The sequence below is a fragment of the Entamoeba invadens genome, assembly GCF_000330505.1.
Source record: "Entamoeba invadens IP1 unplaced genomic scaffold scaff_1105074726127, whole genome shotgun sequence".
Lineage (NCBI taxonomy): Eukaryota > Evosea > Mastigamoebida > Endamoebidae > Entamoeba > Entamoeba invadens.
The window spans coordinates 67,136-81,718 of record NW_004443569.1 but is presented as its reverse complement, the minus strand read 5'-3'; the positions used below and the strand labels follow the sequence as shown (position 1 = coordinate 81,718).

Here is a 14,583-nt window from a genome sequence, read left to right as displayed (position 1 = left end):
AAAAAAAATAATACAGTATATCTTAAGATGGATTCAATAAAATGGAAATAGATAATATAAGTAAGCACACGTGGCCGAGTGGTCAAGGCGTTGGTTTTAGGCACCAATTTCGAAAGATTCGTGGGTTCGAACCCCACCGTGTGCATTTTATAACTTTTAAACAAACAGTTTTAAAATGAAAATAATTTGATTATATAACAAATGTTCATTTGAATGAAAATTATTAGAATAACAAATTTTAATTAATAATTTTAATTTAAATTATAGTAATTAATAATAAATATATAGTATAAAGTTATTTAATAAAATATATTATTTAAATAATAATTAAAAAAACAATAAAAATAACAATATAATTAATAGTATAATAAATTATGTAATAAATATAATTATAAATATTATTATAAATATTATTATAAATATTATTATAAATGTTATTATAAATATTATTATAAATATTATTATAAATATTATTATAAATATTATAAATATCTAATAACAATTAACTAAGAAGTATATAATCGATTTCATCAACCCAAACTTCTCAAAGCAATGAATTTTTATTTCTTGACTGTCGGTTTCTTCATAGTAGGCTTCTTAGTTTGTTTCTTCAATTGATTTTTCTTGACTTCGACAAGTACCTTTCCGAGTTCGTCGTTTTCTCCTTCTAGATCAGTAGCGAGCGCCTTTAAGACCTCCTTATAGTTACCTTCCTTTTGTTTATCCAATTCTTTGACCTTTTCGTCTTCATTTCCGAATCCTTCTGTGTTTTTCATATAAGGAGCCCACTTGTGGAGGTTGACGATATGTTCTCTCAAGTTCTCTTCGACAGGTGCAACGTTCAAGTACAGTTCCTGTAAAGTATTTCCTCTCAGTAAATTGTCCTTGTCGATATCCAACTCATTTTCCATCATTGAGACCTTCTCATTTCGTTTACTCAAAGTCTCTTCTAATTCTTCGATCTCCTCTTCGACTTCGCACTTCCTCTTATTCATCTCGTCGCACTTCTTCTGCGCTTCGACGTATTTAGACGCCATCGATTCAGCTTCTTTGCTCCTCATATTCTCCAAAAGAGTTTTGACCTCTTCAATTCTCTTCTTCGTCTCTTCTATTTGTTTACTCAGCGAGTCAATTTCATCGTCGTCGTCTTTTTTGATGTCTTTATTCTCATCAATCTTCTTCATATTCGTCTCGTAGACCTCCTCCGCTGACTTCGCTCCAACTTCCTTCTCATTTTTACTCATCTCGACTTTATTATAGACTTCCTTCTTCTCTTTAATTAACTCATCCAAGCTCGTCCCTTTCACTTGAAGTTCTATTAATTCGCTCTTCTTCTCTTCCGCAGTCTTCTCAAGTCCTTCAACTGTACTTTTTAACTCGTCTCGCGTGTTCGAGAGTTCCACGTTCAAGTTAACTAAGTCCTCCTGACTCTTCGCTTCCATCGCAAGTTGCTCCTGGCTCTTCGCAAAGGTTCCCTTTAAAGCTTCTATCTGTTGTCTCTTAGTATATTCATTGTGGAAGAGAGATACGTACATCTCGTATCCACGTGCTTCTAAGATGTTCTCAGTGACATCAGTGATTTCTAAGACTCTTGGGATTCCATTCTCTTGTGCTACAGTGAATGCCTTATCTAAAACTTCTTCCGTCGGCTTCTCTTTAAATTCTTCATAGTCAAAACTCTTGTTGGAAATGTAATGGGCAAGTGCTAAAAAGACTTTCCCGTCATTGAATGACGACTTAAACCCAGTGACTTCAAGTCCATAATTAGAAGCTATCTTCTTCACCCATTCTAAAAGGGCATTGTTCTTCTCTTTACCTTTCTCAGTGCCTTCCTCGTTCTTTATAACATCAAGGCGATACCTTCTAAAGAGAAGATAGAGAAGTCCTAATAAGTTCCGATTATCAGCTTTCTCAGTGCCAAGATCAACTATGTTCTCAGGGAAACAACCAGGGTTCGGGAAGTTCAATTGGAACTTAATAAACTCACAGAACTTGTTCCCATTGGCAACTCGCTGGATCCGATTGTTGGGCTTCTTGATGTACCCCTCGATCTTTAAATTCGATAAGGCCTCGATAAAGTTAATTAATTTAATACCATCGGCAACATCTAATAATAAATTCGTCACTTCCATGTTCCGCTTCTCTAGTACTTCATTCATCCAGGACATGTAGAGCTTCTCTTGGATACGCACCCATGCCTTGTTCTTTATACTTTCCTCAACCATTCTTAACTTTTGAGTTCTAACTCTGCTTTAAATCTTAAAATGTGAGAACAATCCCATTTTTAGTAATTGTCTAATTTGTGTATAGTTTCGGTATAGTTTATTGGTTACTTTGGTAGTTGTTTCATTTTTTTTATTATTTGTTTTACTATTTTTATGGTTTTTTACTGGAGATTGAAATGTTTTGGTGTTTGATTCGACTATTATTAGCTTTCTCTTTTCACAAATCTCAAATTTCTCCAGTCATCTTTGAAATCAATAACAATAACTATACTTTATAATTGTTTTTATTAAAAAAATATAAGAAAAATTGAAAGTGACCAACCATTTTAAAAGGTTTTTTTTACTATATTTTAATTATACCAAATGTTTTTTTTTTTCTATTTTTTCATTATTTTGTAAAAATCTTTGGCATTCATCGAAAACTTTTTTTATAAGAAATGATAAAAATTTCAATTAACATATTTTTTTAATTAACGAAAAGGATGAATAAATTAATTAATATATAAAATTGAAGTTATAATATACTATTAAATCAATATCAAAAAAATAAATAAATTGTTAATTATTATTATTTATTTTAAAACTAAATTATTATTATACTATTTTGAAATTACTATTAGTTATAATTATTTTAATTATAATTATTATAATACAAATATATTTAATAATATGCCTAAATTAATAGGCATAATATTTTAATATAATTATTACACTATTGTTTCGTAACATTCAATTATTCTAAAACAATTTTATTATTGAATGTTGAAATTGGTTTAAAAATTGTGATTTCAGTAATGACAACAAATCAATAACAAGATATACAGTTTAGAAATTGATTTCATTGTTCAATTTTTGAAGTAATACTTTCATAACTAAAGTTTTTTTATGTTTTTGGAATTTTTAAAAAATGCCCGAAATATTCCATTTATAATGGTCTAAAAATCTTCAGGCAATTTTTCAGACCAGACAACTTTTAGCAAATGACTTTATTCTTCTTTTTATTTTTATTTTGTTTTGTTATATGATTGATATTTTTCAACTTACTCTTCATTTCACTTATTTCAATAAAAAAGAAATGTTTTTTAAAACATGAAAACCATAATTTAAACCTTAATAATTTAATTAGTAAAAATGATACATCCATTGAATTGTCAATGCGAAACAATAAAAAGTTGTTCGGCGTAATAAAATCGAGTAAAATGTAATATTTAATAAATTAAAAAAGCCTTTTATTGCTTTCAACGATAATTTCACTCACATTAAAAAATGTGTCATTTTTTGAATTGTTTTTTATTAGTTATTTCAAAAAAATATTTTGTGCAAATTTAGTAAGTTAGAATTTACTCGCTTAAGAAACAGAACCATGTAAGTGGACAACATATCCATTCAAAAATTTGTCAATCAATGATATTTTTATCTTAAAATGATATATATACCCTTTGTTATTTCCAACTTTTTTCAATGTTTCATTATTATTCTCATTAATTTGGTTATATCTCATTATCGTTTAAATAGTCATAAAATGGTAATTAATAAATAAAATAATTAAACAGTTTATAAATAAAAATGTGTTTATAATCTATTAAGACCAACTTTGTGCACAAAACAACCTGACACAAATTAATAAAATATAAAACAAACACAAAACAAATAATATTAATTATCAATTAACCCATTTATCAAAATAACAACTTTTTGGATTTCTATTCGTTCTTTTGAATTTTGTTTCCAACACATATTGATTAATTCAAATTGTTCCTCAGACATCGAACTTAATTTTTCAAGTCTTTTACTACTTGTGACAAACTCAGCTATTTTCCATGGAAACTTGAACTCTTTTTCTGAGTATGCATTGCACCATCCAAAGCACTCATACAGGGTGATAGCAAACGAAAATATATCAGCCGGTTTCTTGTAATGTTCTTTCTTCAATATTTCAGGCGCCATGTAAGTTGGTGACCCGATACCTTTAGTGAATGTCATGTTAGTCATCATCAAATTAATATTCCTCGCACTCCCAAAATCCGTCAATTTCGCGTTCACCGTGTCGTTCAAATCCAAAGAAAACACAAGAATGTTGTCTGGTTTGATGTCTCTGTGTAATATTCCATTTTCATGTAAATACAAAAGACCTTTTGATGCGTCTAACATAAATTTGATCTTCAATTTTATATTAACCTCATTCGACTTTCTTTTGCTAATTAAGTCTTGTAACGACCCAAATGGTGCAAATTCAGTGACCATACACACTTTGTTTGGTATAAAAACAGCGCCATAGAAATGGACGATATACTCACTCCTAAATTTGTCCAACATCTCAACTTCCTTTGTAAATTCAGCCATTGCAACTTTCTCATTAGAAACTTCTTTCATCTTTTTAATAGCGACGGTATTATTTCTGAATGTGCCTTTGACGACAATTCCAAACGATCCTTCGCCAAGTATCTTCTCCTCTTGTAATTCTTCTGGGTCGATTCGACTGGATTGGGCAGTGACCCCAACCATTTTGACTTCATTGTAATTTTCTTTGCCATCTTTCAGTGACTTGGAAATGACAAGAAGTGTTGTGTCGATTTTAGAAGTGCAAATTGGAGTAATACCAATGCTAAATTCACACGCAAAACCCTTCTTAAGAGTCACTATATCCGGTGAACACTTCATTGTAAATTTTGTGACATCACTTTTCAGTGAAAATTGGACTTTTAGACTCATCTTTTTGGTGTTCCCAACACAAAATAAGACTTTCGTTTCGGTCTCAATTGGTAGCTCTTGGACTTCCAAATTCAAATCAATTTGATCAGGAGAGATACAAATACCACTCGGCAAACGGACAAACTGAATGTTCGATTTATTCATTGAGAATAGAGTCGTAGTCTTCTCAAGTTTCTTTTCGTGTTTGCGTTGCAATAAATAATTAAATAATATCATAATAAGAATAATTACTATAATAACTACTAAAAGTAGAAATAAAACGATAATCAGAATGACCCACCAAACAGCTTTCGAGTTGCAATAAGTGCCATCATCACTGGGAACGTGCCAAAAAGTGCATTTGGAGCATTTTGATTTGGTTACTTCATTACAATTACTAATTGCAGACACATTAAGACATTTTGAGTCTACCAAAACTTGTGTGTCACCACAAGACGTGCACTTGTTGTTTAATAACAAACATGTCAAACAACTTTCATCGCACTTTCCACATTCATTTGTGTTGACTGTGTAATACCCATCAGAACACTGTAAACACCCATTTTGTGTCACTTCCACTTTACACCCAATAACGTCGCTTTGTGGTTTACATTCATTATTTGCTGTTTTGTAATTTGTTTCATTGCACATCAAACACATTTCTTTGTTGTTGCAAGTGCCACATTTGACGTCACACTTCTCACATGAAAGTCCGTTTCTGTAATAACCATTAATACACTTCACACACCCACCTGATGGCACAAACTGCGTGCATACATTTTCCAGGTCTTCATTTGTTAGACACTTGTGATTGCTCAGAAACTGTTTGTCGTTGCACGAAAGACAGAAAGTTGAGTTGGAAATGCACGTCTTACAGTTTGTATCACAACTTGAACATTCACCATTCGTCGTTTCATCAATGTAATAACCATCTTCACATCTCACACATTTTGTTGATTTCATTTGTGTGCAATTATTAACTTCTTTTTGTATACACGTGTTTTGAGAAAGAATCATATTGCTTTGACACTCTACACATCGTGTGTTTGTGTATTTCGAACAGCCATCTATTTCAGGTGTACACTTCCCATTTTCATCATTTGGACTCACACAGGAATCAATTTCACAAGTTCCACTTAAACTCATTTTGCTTTTGTCATCACATTTTGTTGTTTTTCCATTTTCACACAACACAGAATTTGGATAAGTTGAATCACATTTGTTGCAGAGGGACTTGTTTAATACAAAGCCACTCTCACACGAAATAACAGTTTGATGAACGATTTTGGTGTTGTCAACGTGTTCACAATTTCCATTGATATTAACTGTGTTGTCTTTATAATCACAAATCAAACAACTTCCATCAACTTTCTCATCAACACAATTATCTACTGTCACACATTTCATCTCTTTCAATATATAACCATTATCACACTTTCGACATCTATTAACTTGAATCAACTGACATTGTGGAATTGTGTCACATTTGCCATTAATTAAGTAATACCCACCACCACACTTCAGACAGACATCAACACCAATTGTACAACTCTCACAATTTAGGTCTTGACAAGAAGAACACTCTTTCCCAGTTGCATTGTATTTGTAATCTGGACATTCATTGGTACAATTATTGCAAGTCACATCTCCATTCTTTGTATAACAGTAATTACATGTTTGTTTAAATTGTTGTGAAATTAAAAACGAAGAATTTGATATGAAAAGCACCTCTTTGGTCATTTCATTCATCTGAATAGAAACACTGTTTTTGTTGTTGGAATACATGACTACACCGTCCGTTTTTGCAAAAGAAAATAAATTGTTACTTCCCAAAACAACAACTTCATTAAAAGTGTTTCCTATCTCATAAGACTTTTTAGTTTGCAAAACATCACTTGCAATGTCAACTTTGAAAGATGTGACAGAACTCAGTGGTGTTATATAACAGTCAACACCACTACATGGGCAATACGATTCAATGTATTCAACATCTCCCGGACTCGACATCCCCAAATGGCAAAATATCTTTGTGGAATCGCCAAATCTTGCCAATCGATTGTTTTGTACCATTTTGACATCATTATTAGTTGTTATACCTGTTATTATTTGATCAGGATATGCAAAGGCAATATCAAATTGATTGTCATGAGCCAATATTGTACCAGAAAAGTTACTGACTTTATTTACTTGAAAGAAAGGGATATCACGTATAGTCCGTGCTGTAAAATTAACTTTACAATTACCACCAAGTGACAATTCATCGTTTATAGAAATGTATGAGTTACCAAATGATGTTAAAACGCCATTGTCACAAATTAGTTTCTTAGAAATGACAACCTTCTGGTCATTTTCTCCTCGTAAATACAAATTTGAATTTTCATTGATTTTAAAATCCCCACCAGTCTCTACACCAGCATTCGAATTCAACTCCACAAACGACGATCCTTTAATTTCAAAATTTTTACTACCAAACATTTTTGAATTGTTATATAACACAGCCCCTTTTGTAGAAGATATTTTAATTTCGTTTTCTGATCTAAAAAGTGAATTGTCGAAAAGAATGACTTGGCTATTTGCTTTAAATTCGATGGTATTTGAAGAGTAAAAAATAGAACTTCCAATCAATGTACAACTGGCATTACCATCAATTGTGAAACTGTTTATTTGAAAATATGTTGTATTTTTGCAGATAACATTGGCATTTCCAGCCATTTTAAATTCGTTTGCATTAATCTTCGATGCACCATTCAGCTCAACCAATGAAATTCCAACAAGATCGAATTTTGATTGGTTACACGTTGAGTTGTCATAGAATTTGATATTTGATGATTCTTTGAGTATTAAATTATTTGCCCTAATATATGAACTGTTCATAACAACAAGTGAGGACTTTGCACTCATCGACAAATTCTCGTTGACAAAAAATGATGAGTTATCTTTTATTATGAGTGTGGAGTTGTTATTCAAAAATATTTTGTTGTTACATATGAGTGTTGTGTAATTGGATATAATGAATTGTGAGTTGTCATTTAAAGTAATTTCATATCCTGATGTGTATGTTTGTCCGTCATTGATTTCAAACACCTGATCTCCACTAAGAGACGTTATTGGTAATTCTATACAACAACAGTAGCAAATAAGGAAGTATACAAGTATTCTATCAGCAATCATAGTTGTTTTCATTTGATTGTAAATCGTCACTTAATTTTAGAGTTTAGAATCTATAGTAAATAAAAACTTAATGTACAATATTACTCAAAATAACATTACAGGGGGGCTAAAAAACCGCTTCCACTTGATTTTATAGATTTTAATAATATTAATATAATAAAATGTATAGTACTGTTTATCATGAAGGCTGAATATGCCTCGTGGAGACTTTTTCTGTTCAAGGTGGTAATTTGTATTATACTTTTTATTATAATGTTATTAAATAACTATTAAATCGATAGGAAGCGGTTAAAAAGACAGAAGCGGTTTTTTATCCTTCTTGTATCTTATCAATTTCAAATAATTGGGTTGTTGTTTTTAATGTTTCAAAATTTAAAATAAAAGTTCATAGAGTCAGTATTTTAACATTATCTGGTCTCGAAAGTTATCTATCGGACATAAAATAGCTTTAATTTTGTCTAAAAATCGGGCATTAGGTTAAGCGTGAAAAAACCCGAAACAAATGGGATGGGTTTCAGGGAAGGCTTCCCGAAATATTCCAATCCATAATGTCCAAAAGGTACCAGATAACTTTTAAGACTAGATAAAGTTTAAAGACTGACTGTAATTATATTAACTAAAAGACTTTGTTCTTATGTAAATCGGCATTTTTTTCTTTTTAAAACCAAATAACATTAACTTAAAATATATTTCTCAAATTTCAAAGATTTTTTTAAAATTCCTTTTGTTTTACAGAAGCTATATAAAAGATTTCATCTTTGGTAAATAAAAAAAATTTTTTTTGGTGAATTCACATTCCATTGTTTCATTGTATTTGTAAATGTTCAACAATTTTAAATTAATTATAATATATTAAAATCAAGTTTTTTAATTATTAAAATTATTTTAAAGTTAAAATTATTTAAAAAAATACTCAATTTTACCATATCTTTTTAAAACAAAATCTTATTCAAAATAAGTAAAAATGTAAACTCAATTATACTATTTGACATATTTTGAATTTTTAAATATTTCAAGTATTTCATAATTAAATATTTATTATGTTCGTTGTCTATATAAAATACTTACAATTGTGCAATTTGTGTTATAATTAACTCACAAATCTCGCAAATATAGACAACTTAACACAAACAATTATTCTATTTTCTTTAATGTATTTAAAATAGTTAATACCACAATCTCACACAAATTCAATTAATAAAATCAATTCAATTTTTTTCAGATAAACTTTAGTGTGTGCTGAAAAACAGTTTTGACCGATTGATGTGACATTAGATGGTACATCAATGTTTTCCAGATTAACACATTCTTGAAAACAGTTATTACCAATTGTTTTAACACTGGTTGGTATAATTACTATGCTTAGCATGTTACATTTTTCAAAGCAACTATTACCAATAGTTTCAACTCCAGCCGGTATTACTATTTTATTTAGATTATAACACTTATAAAAATAGTGATTGCCAAAGGATGTTACACTCGATGATACATGTACTGTTCTCAAATTTTTACACCCCCAGAAACTGCATTCTTTTATTATTGAAACGCAAGTTGGGAGTAATATACTTTTAAGGTTGCTACATTTATAAAAAGAGTCATGTTCAATTGATGTGACTTGTACAGACAATGTTACATTAACGAGATTAACACATCGATTAAAACAGTTGTGACCAATAAATGTTACACTCGATGGAACACTCAAACTACCAAGATTGTTACATCCCAAAAAACAGAAATTTCCAATGCTTAAGACACTTGGTGGTATTTCTAAACTGCTCAAACTGTTACAATCGCTAAAACAATTGTGACCAAATGATGTGACATTGGATGAGACATGTATACTACTTAAACTAGTGCATTTACTAAAACAACAGTTACCAATATTTAAGACTTGAAGAGGTATAATAATGTTACTCAATGTTTTACACCCTTCAAAACAGTTACTATTTAACATTGTGACACCTTTGGGTAGTGTTATGGCACTAAGATTTATACAACGACTTAAACAGCCATTACCCACTGATGTAACACTTGATGGTATATTAACACTGCTCAATTCGTCACAATTATAATAACAATATTCACCAAGTGATGTGACACAATCAAATATTTCATTTCCAAACTTCTCTCGATCCGTTTTTGTATATGTCACACATTTGAAAATAAAGTTACGATCTTTGTTTTTATCGACAATGATATAATCAACATTAAACCACACAATAATTTCATAAAACATTTTATTCACTTCTAAAAAGCACCTTTTTAAGTTTTGTACAATTCCAATAATACCATTTCCAAAAGTCTCATCTTCAACATCAAACAAATGAAGTGTTTCAATAGTTAGAAAGTATTTAAAAGTCTTGCGAGTTAATGAAATTGGGTTTTAATGGGACTTCTCCTTGTTGCCTTTGTACTTTTTACAGACAAATTCTAATCGAATGAAATCTCTAATAGTCTTAAAGTACTTTGAAACTATTATGCAGTGATAACTGTCAAGAGTTGACATTTTTGATATTGACAGTTTGGTTTTACCAAATCAAATACAAAATGAATAATAAACATTAAAAAGACGCATTTTGGAACACCAAATTACATCACATTATTAGTGTTAAAATTGTTATTATATTATTTGTCAATTATTTTATAATCAATCATTTTGGTATAAAAATTTAATTGAGTATATATTCGTATTATTATTTTTTGGTGATATTATATTTGTTAACACAGTTAAATAATGCTTTTTAAATGATTAATTTGTTTAATAATAAAAATATAATTAAAAATATACTTAAAATATATCTCCTTGAAACTAAACATATATTGTGTGGACTTTTAAAAATATTAAACTATTTTAAAGGACTAAAAATAATAAAAATGAAATGTGTAGAAAGAGATTAATAGGAAAGTCTGAACACATGTTTGTGATTTAAAATTGTTACTTATTATTTGTTACTATATTATATAATATAATTTTTATTTTATTATCAACTATAAACTATACATTCATTTAATATAAACAAATAATTTGTATAATTCATATTTAACATATTTTTTGTTATGTTTTTTGAAATTTTAAGCACACTTAACAAAATTTGAATTTATCTAAATTTAAGATAATCTTAAATTTTACAAATAATGTTATTTATATTAAATATTTGTTATATACGTAAAGTAATTTCTAATAAGTGTGAAACTTTATTTTTTCTTTGTTTTTTACTTTCAATAAAGGGGAAACTCTATTTTTCAACAATAACAAAAACAAAAACAAAAACTTTGATTATGTTATAAATCAACATAAAATATAACTCGATAATTAGATGATGAATTTAACTGCTTGTTTCAATAAAAAGTATTAAACATCCAGATTTCCAATTGTAATACAAAACAAATAAAACAGTATTTTATATTGATTTTGAATGGTGCAGATGTTAAGAATTAAGTGAATAAAACGAAAACTTGAAAACAAGCAAATTCGTGTGGTTCAAAGACTCTTTCGCTGCAAAATTAGGTAAACACGAGATGGTTGAATGGTGCAACCCAAATAACTAATTGAGAAGATTTGTGCAACTTTAGTTATAATTTAGTTATAGTATTTTAATTAAAGTAATAGTTTTAAAGAAATTTGTTTGTTTTCTTGTTTTGTTTTTAAAAACATATAATTGTTTTATTATAATTATACTATAAACAAAGTTGCACTGACACGTCAAAGTTGCACGGTTTAAAGAATCACTTTACTTAATTTTTCCTGTCCATTTAAACAATAGAATAGTTGAAGTAATATTTATAAACATGTCAATAAATAACTTAATTGTAATTTTGAATTCATCCATTTAATTACATTACATTAATTACTATTAAAATTTTTTATATATTCACTGTTATTTAGAAATAAAAATTATGAAATATTGTATAATAATTAGGCTTCGCACCCAAGAAATTTATTATAAAAAATTAGTATCTAAAAACACTAATAAAACGGGTCAATATTTCTTTCCCGTTTTATTAGCTTTTTTAGATACTAATTTATAATAATAAAATTGTTGTGTGCGAAGCCTAATTATTATACAATATTATTAAACAAAAACAATTAAAAATGTTATTCATAATGCAACACTTTTCTTGTTAGTGTGACTCTATCATTATTAATCGCTTGTGTTGTGAATTTTCCGAGTCCCAGTCTTTTTTTATCATTCAAAAAACGTTGAGATAAAATCACCTCTTCCAAGTCTTCACAATGTTTAAAACAGTTGTCTCCTAACGAAATCACACTTTCAGGTATTTCTATTTTTTCCAAAGCCGCTCCATTAAAACAATTATTTCCAATGAAAAGAAGATTTGTTGGTAATGTTAGAGTTGTTACTTCTATATAATGTAAAGTTTCCTTTCCGAGTTTTATGAGTGATTTTGGAAGTGATATTGTGCCGTCATAATTTGTAGGAAATGCGCGGTTTGTTATTTCAGTGACGCCTTCTGGAATGATAATGTGTTTTAACTGTGACGACGAAAATGTAGGCACTGGCGAATTTGGGACTTTTTCAACAACTTTAATGTGTGCATTGTGTGGGATATCAACATATTTTTCACTGTCTTTCTCAGTAAAGTGAACATTTTTGTAAGTGATGTTTGCATTTCTATTTTGAAGAGCAACAGATGTTGAAACTACAAACTCAACACTTCGTGAAAACACTTCGTCATCATCAAAAATTTCATCTTCGACGGAATACAAACAAATGGTCTGAAGGTGTGGAAAGTACTTTCTTGTTTTTATTGTTAGAGGAATGGGATTGTAATGAAACTTTGCCATATTGTCTTCAAATTTCTTTGATACAAATTCTAAATGAATAAAGTCTTCAATAGTCTTGAAGTACTTCGATATAATCATAAGATGATATGAATAAAGTCGGCTCATTTAAGTTTGTTGTTTTTGTTTTTTTAGTTGGAAATTTATATATATTTATAACATAAAAGTATACGAAGATATTTAAATTTTGAATCTTGTCTTTTCGATTTTTTTATTTACATTTTTAACCTGTTATTATTTAATTAATAGTTCTAATTTCAAATTACTTAATTTTTATTTTGAACAGTCCATAAAATTTTTTAATATGTTTATTTTCCTTTACCAATCTTTTAATTATTTATAATAATCAAAATTTAAAACATCATACAACCGAAAAAATACTAGACGTTTATATTATTTAAATGTCAAAAAAATCTTCGAAGTTTTATAATTGGTCATAATCATTTTTGAATATAACCATGGTTAGACAAAAAAAATATTTGATTATTTTTTTAACATAATTTTTATTATAGATAATAGCTTTAATGAATTATTCGTCTAACCATGATATAACACAACTTTTTGTGTTATATTAATATAATATTAAACAATTAAACAATGATATTTTTAATATTTTTTTAAAACACTTACAAACCACTTTAAAAATTTTAATAAATGTTTATGTCATAATAAAAAATAAACACCCGTATTGGTTAAGCAAATATTGGAGTAAACATTTGTTTCACTGAATACTGATCACAATTGACGGTTTTTATTTGGTGTAAATCAGGTTTGTTTTTGAATTGTTTCTGTCCTGCCCATCCTTCATCGGTAAAATCATTTACACATCCCTCATAACACAAATCAGTCTGATTATAAAAAGGTAAAAAGAAATGGTTTTTGTATTTTCTCCATTTCCTTTCAAAGTCTGATACGTAGTACTCTGTGTCATATGGGTGGACATATATAAATCTTTGATTTTGGGTGCCTGGAGCATCTGAAAGTGGCGGATTTTTAGACCAAATTATAAGTCTAGAACCAACATTTGCTCCAGCTCTAATGTCATGAACTCTTTTTGGATAAACAAATGAAATAAACATTTTATAAGGTGCAAATTCAAAAAATTGAAAATCTCTGTTTTTAATAAATGGTCTCAAATGTATCGCTTGTTCATAAAAAACGGTTGGTTCTCTGATTTCATCAATATAGTCAAATTCCATGTCCATAACAAAAATTCGTCCATTGTTGTTTTTATAATCTTCGTTAGTGAACAATTTATTATGATCATAGTTCCATGAAGATGCAATTAAAATTCTGCAACAAGTGGTGCATTTATCTCTCTGATAAAGTTCGTTAGTGTTAATAGTTGGATTATCAAGAGACACATTATAAACTTTGTATTTTGCAGCCGAAAGTATAATTAACAAGAATAAGAACATCATTTGTAAATCGGAGTTATGGCCTGATATTTATATTACAATTTTACTAAACTCAACCACAAAATTATTGATTTTGGTCAATATAAAAGTGTAAAAAAATAACGGTTAAGTAAAACTTTTTTGTTTGTTAAGATATAATTAGAAATACTTTTACAATATATACCTTTGTGGTTATTGTAATAGTTTTTTATGTTTTTTAATATCTTAAATTATTATATGTTTGTAGTATATACAGTAAAACCTCCCAAGAGCGGTACCTCTGAAAAGAGAATTCTTT

The 14,583-nt window shown here is 28.7% G+C and overlaps 5 protein-coding genes across 5 annotated transcripts; all 5 read right to left on the bottom strand.

Moving 5' to 3' along the window:
- Positions 1-560: 560 nt before the first annotated feature.
- On the bottom strand, positions 561-2,225 carry EIN_443080 (alpha-actinin, putative; the record flags this gene model as incomplete). Its single annotated transcript, XM_004259101.1, has 1 exon — positions 561-2,225. One exon carries the CDS (start codon positions 2,223-2,225, stop codon positions 561-563), a length of 1,665 nt encoding a protein of 554 aa, XP_004259149.1.
- Positions 2,226-3,881: 1,656 nt separating this feature from the next.
- On the bottom strand, positions 3,882-8,099 carry EIN_443070 (protein serine/threonine kinase, putative; the record flags this gene model as incomplete). The annotated part of the gene is made up of 1 exon (XM_004259100.1): positions 3,882-8,099. One exon carries the CDS (start codon positions 8,097-8,099, stop codon positions 3,882-3,884), a length of 4,218 nt encoding a protein of 1,405 aa, XP_004259148.1.
- A 1,168-nt stretch (positions 8,100-9,267) lies between these two features.
- EIN_443060 (hypothetical protein) lies at positions 9,268-10,323 on the bottom strand (the record flags this gene model as incomplete). The annotated part of the gene is made up of 1 exon (XM_004259099.1): positions 9,268-10,323. The coding sequence occupies one exon, from the start codon at positions 10,321-10,323 to the stop codon at positions 9,268-9,270; it is 1,056 nt and encodes a 351-aa protein (XP_004259147.1).
- Positions 10,324-12,183: 1,860 nt separating this feature from the next.
- Positions 12,184-12,996, bottom strand: EIN_443050 (hypothetical protein; the record flags this gene model as incomplete). Its single annotated transcript, XM_004259098.1, has 1 exon — positions 12,184-12,996. One exon carries the CDS (start codon positions 12,994-12,996, stop codon positions 12,184-12,186), a length of 813 nt encoding a protein of 270 aa, XP_004259146.1.
- Positions 12,997-13,580: 584 nt separating this feature from the next.
- Positions 13,581-14,306, bottom strand: EIN_443040 (galactose-inhibitable lectin 35 kDa subunit precursor, putative; the record flags this gene model as incomplete). The annotated part of the gene is made up of 1 exon (XM_004259097.1): positions 13,581-14,306. The coding sequence occupies one exon, from the start codon at positions 14,304-14,306 to the stop codon at positions 13,581-13,583; it is 726 nt and encodes a 241-aa protein (XP_004259145.1).
- Positions 14,307-14,583: the final 277 nt, after the last annotated feature.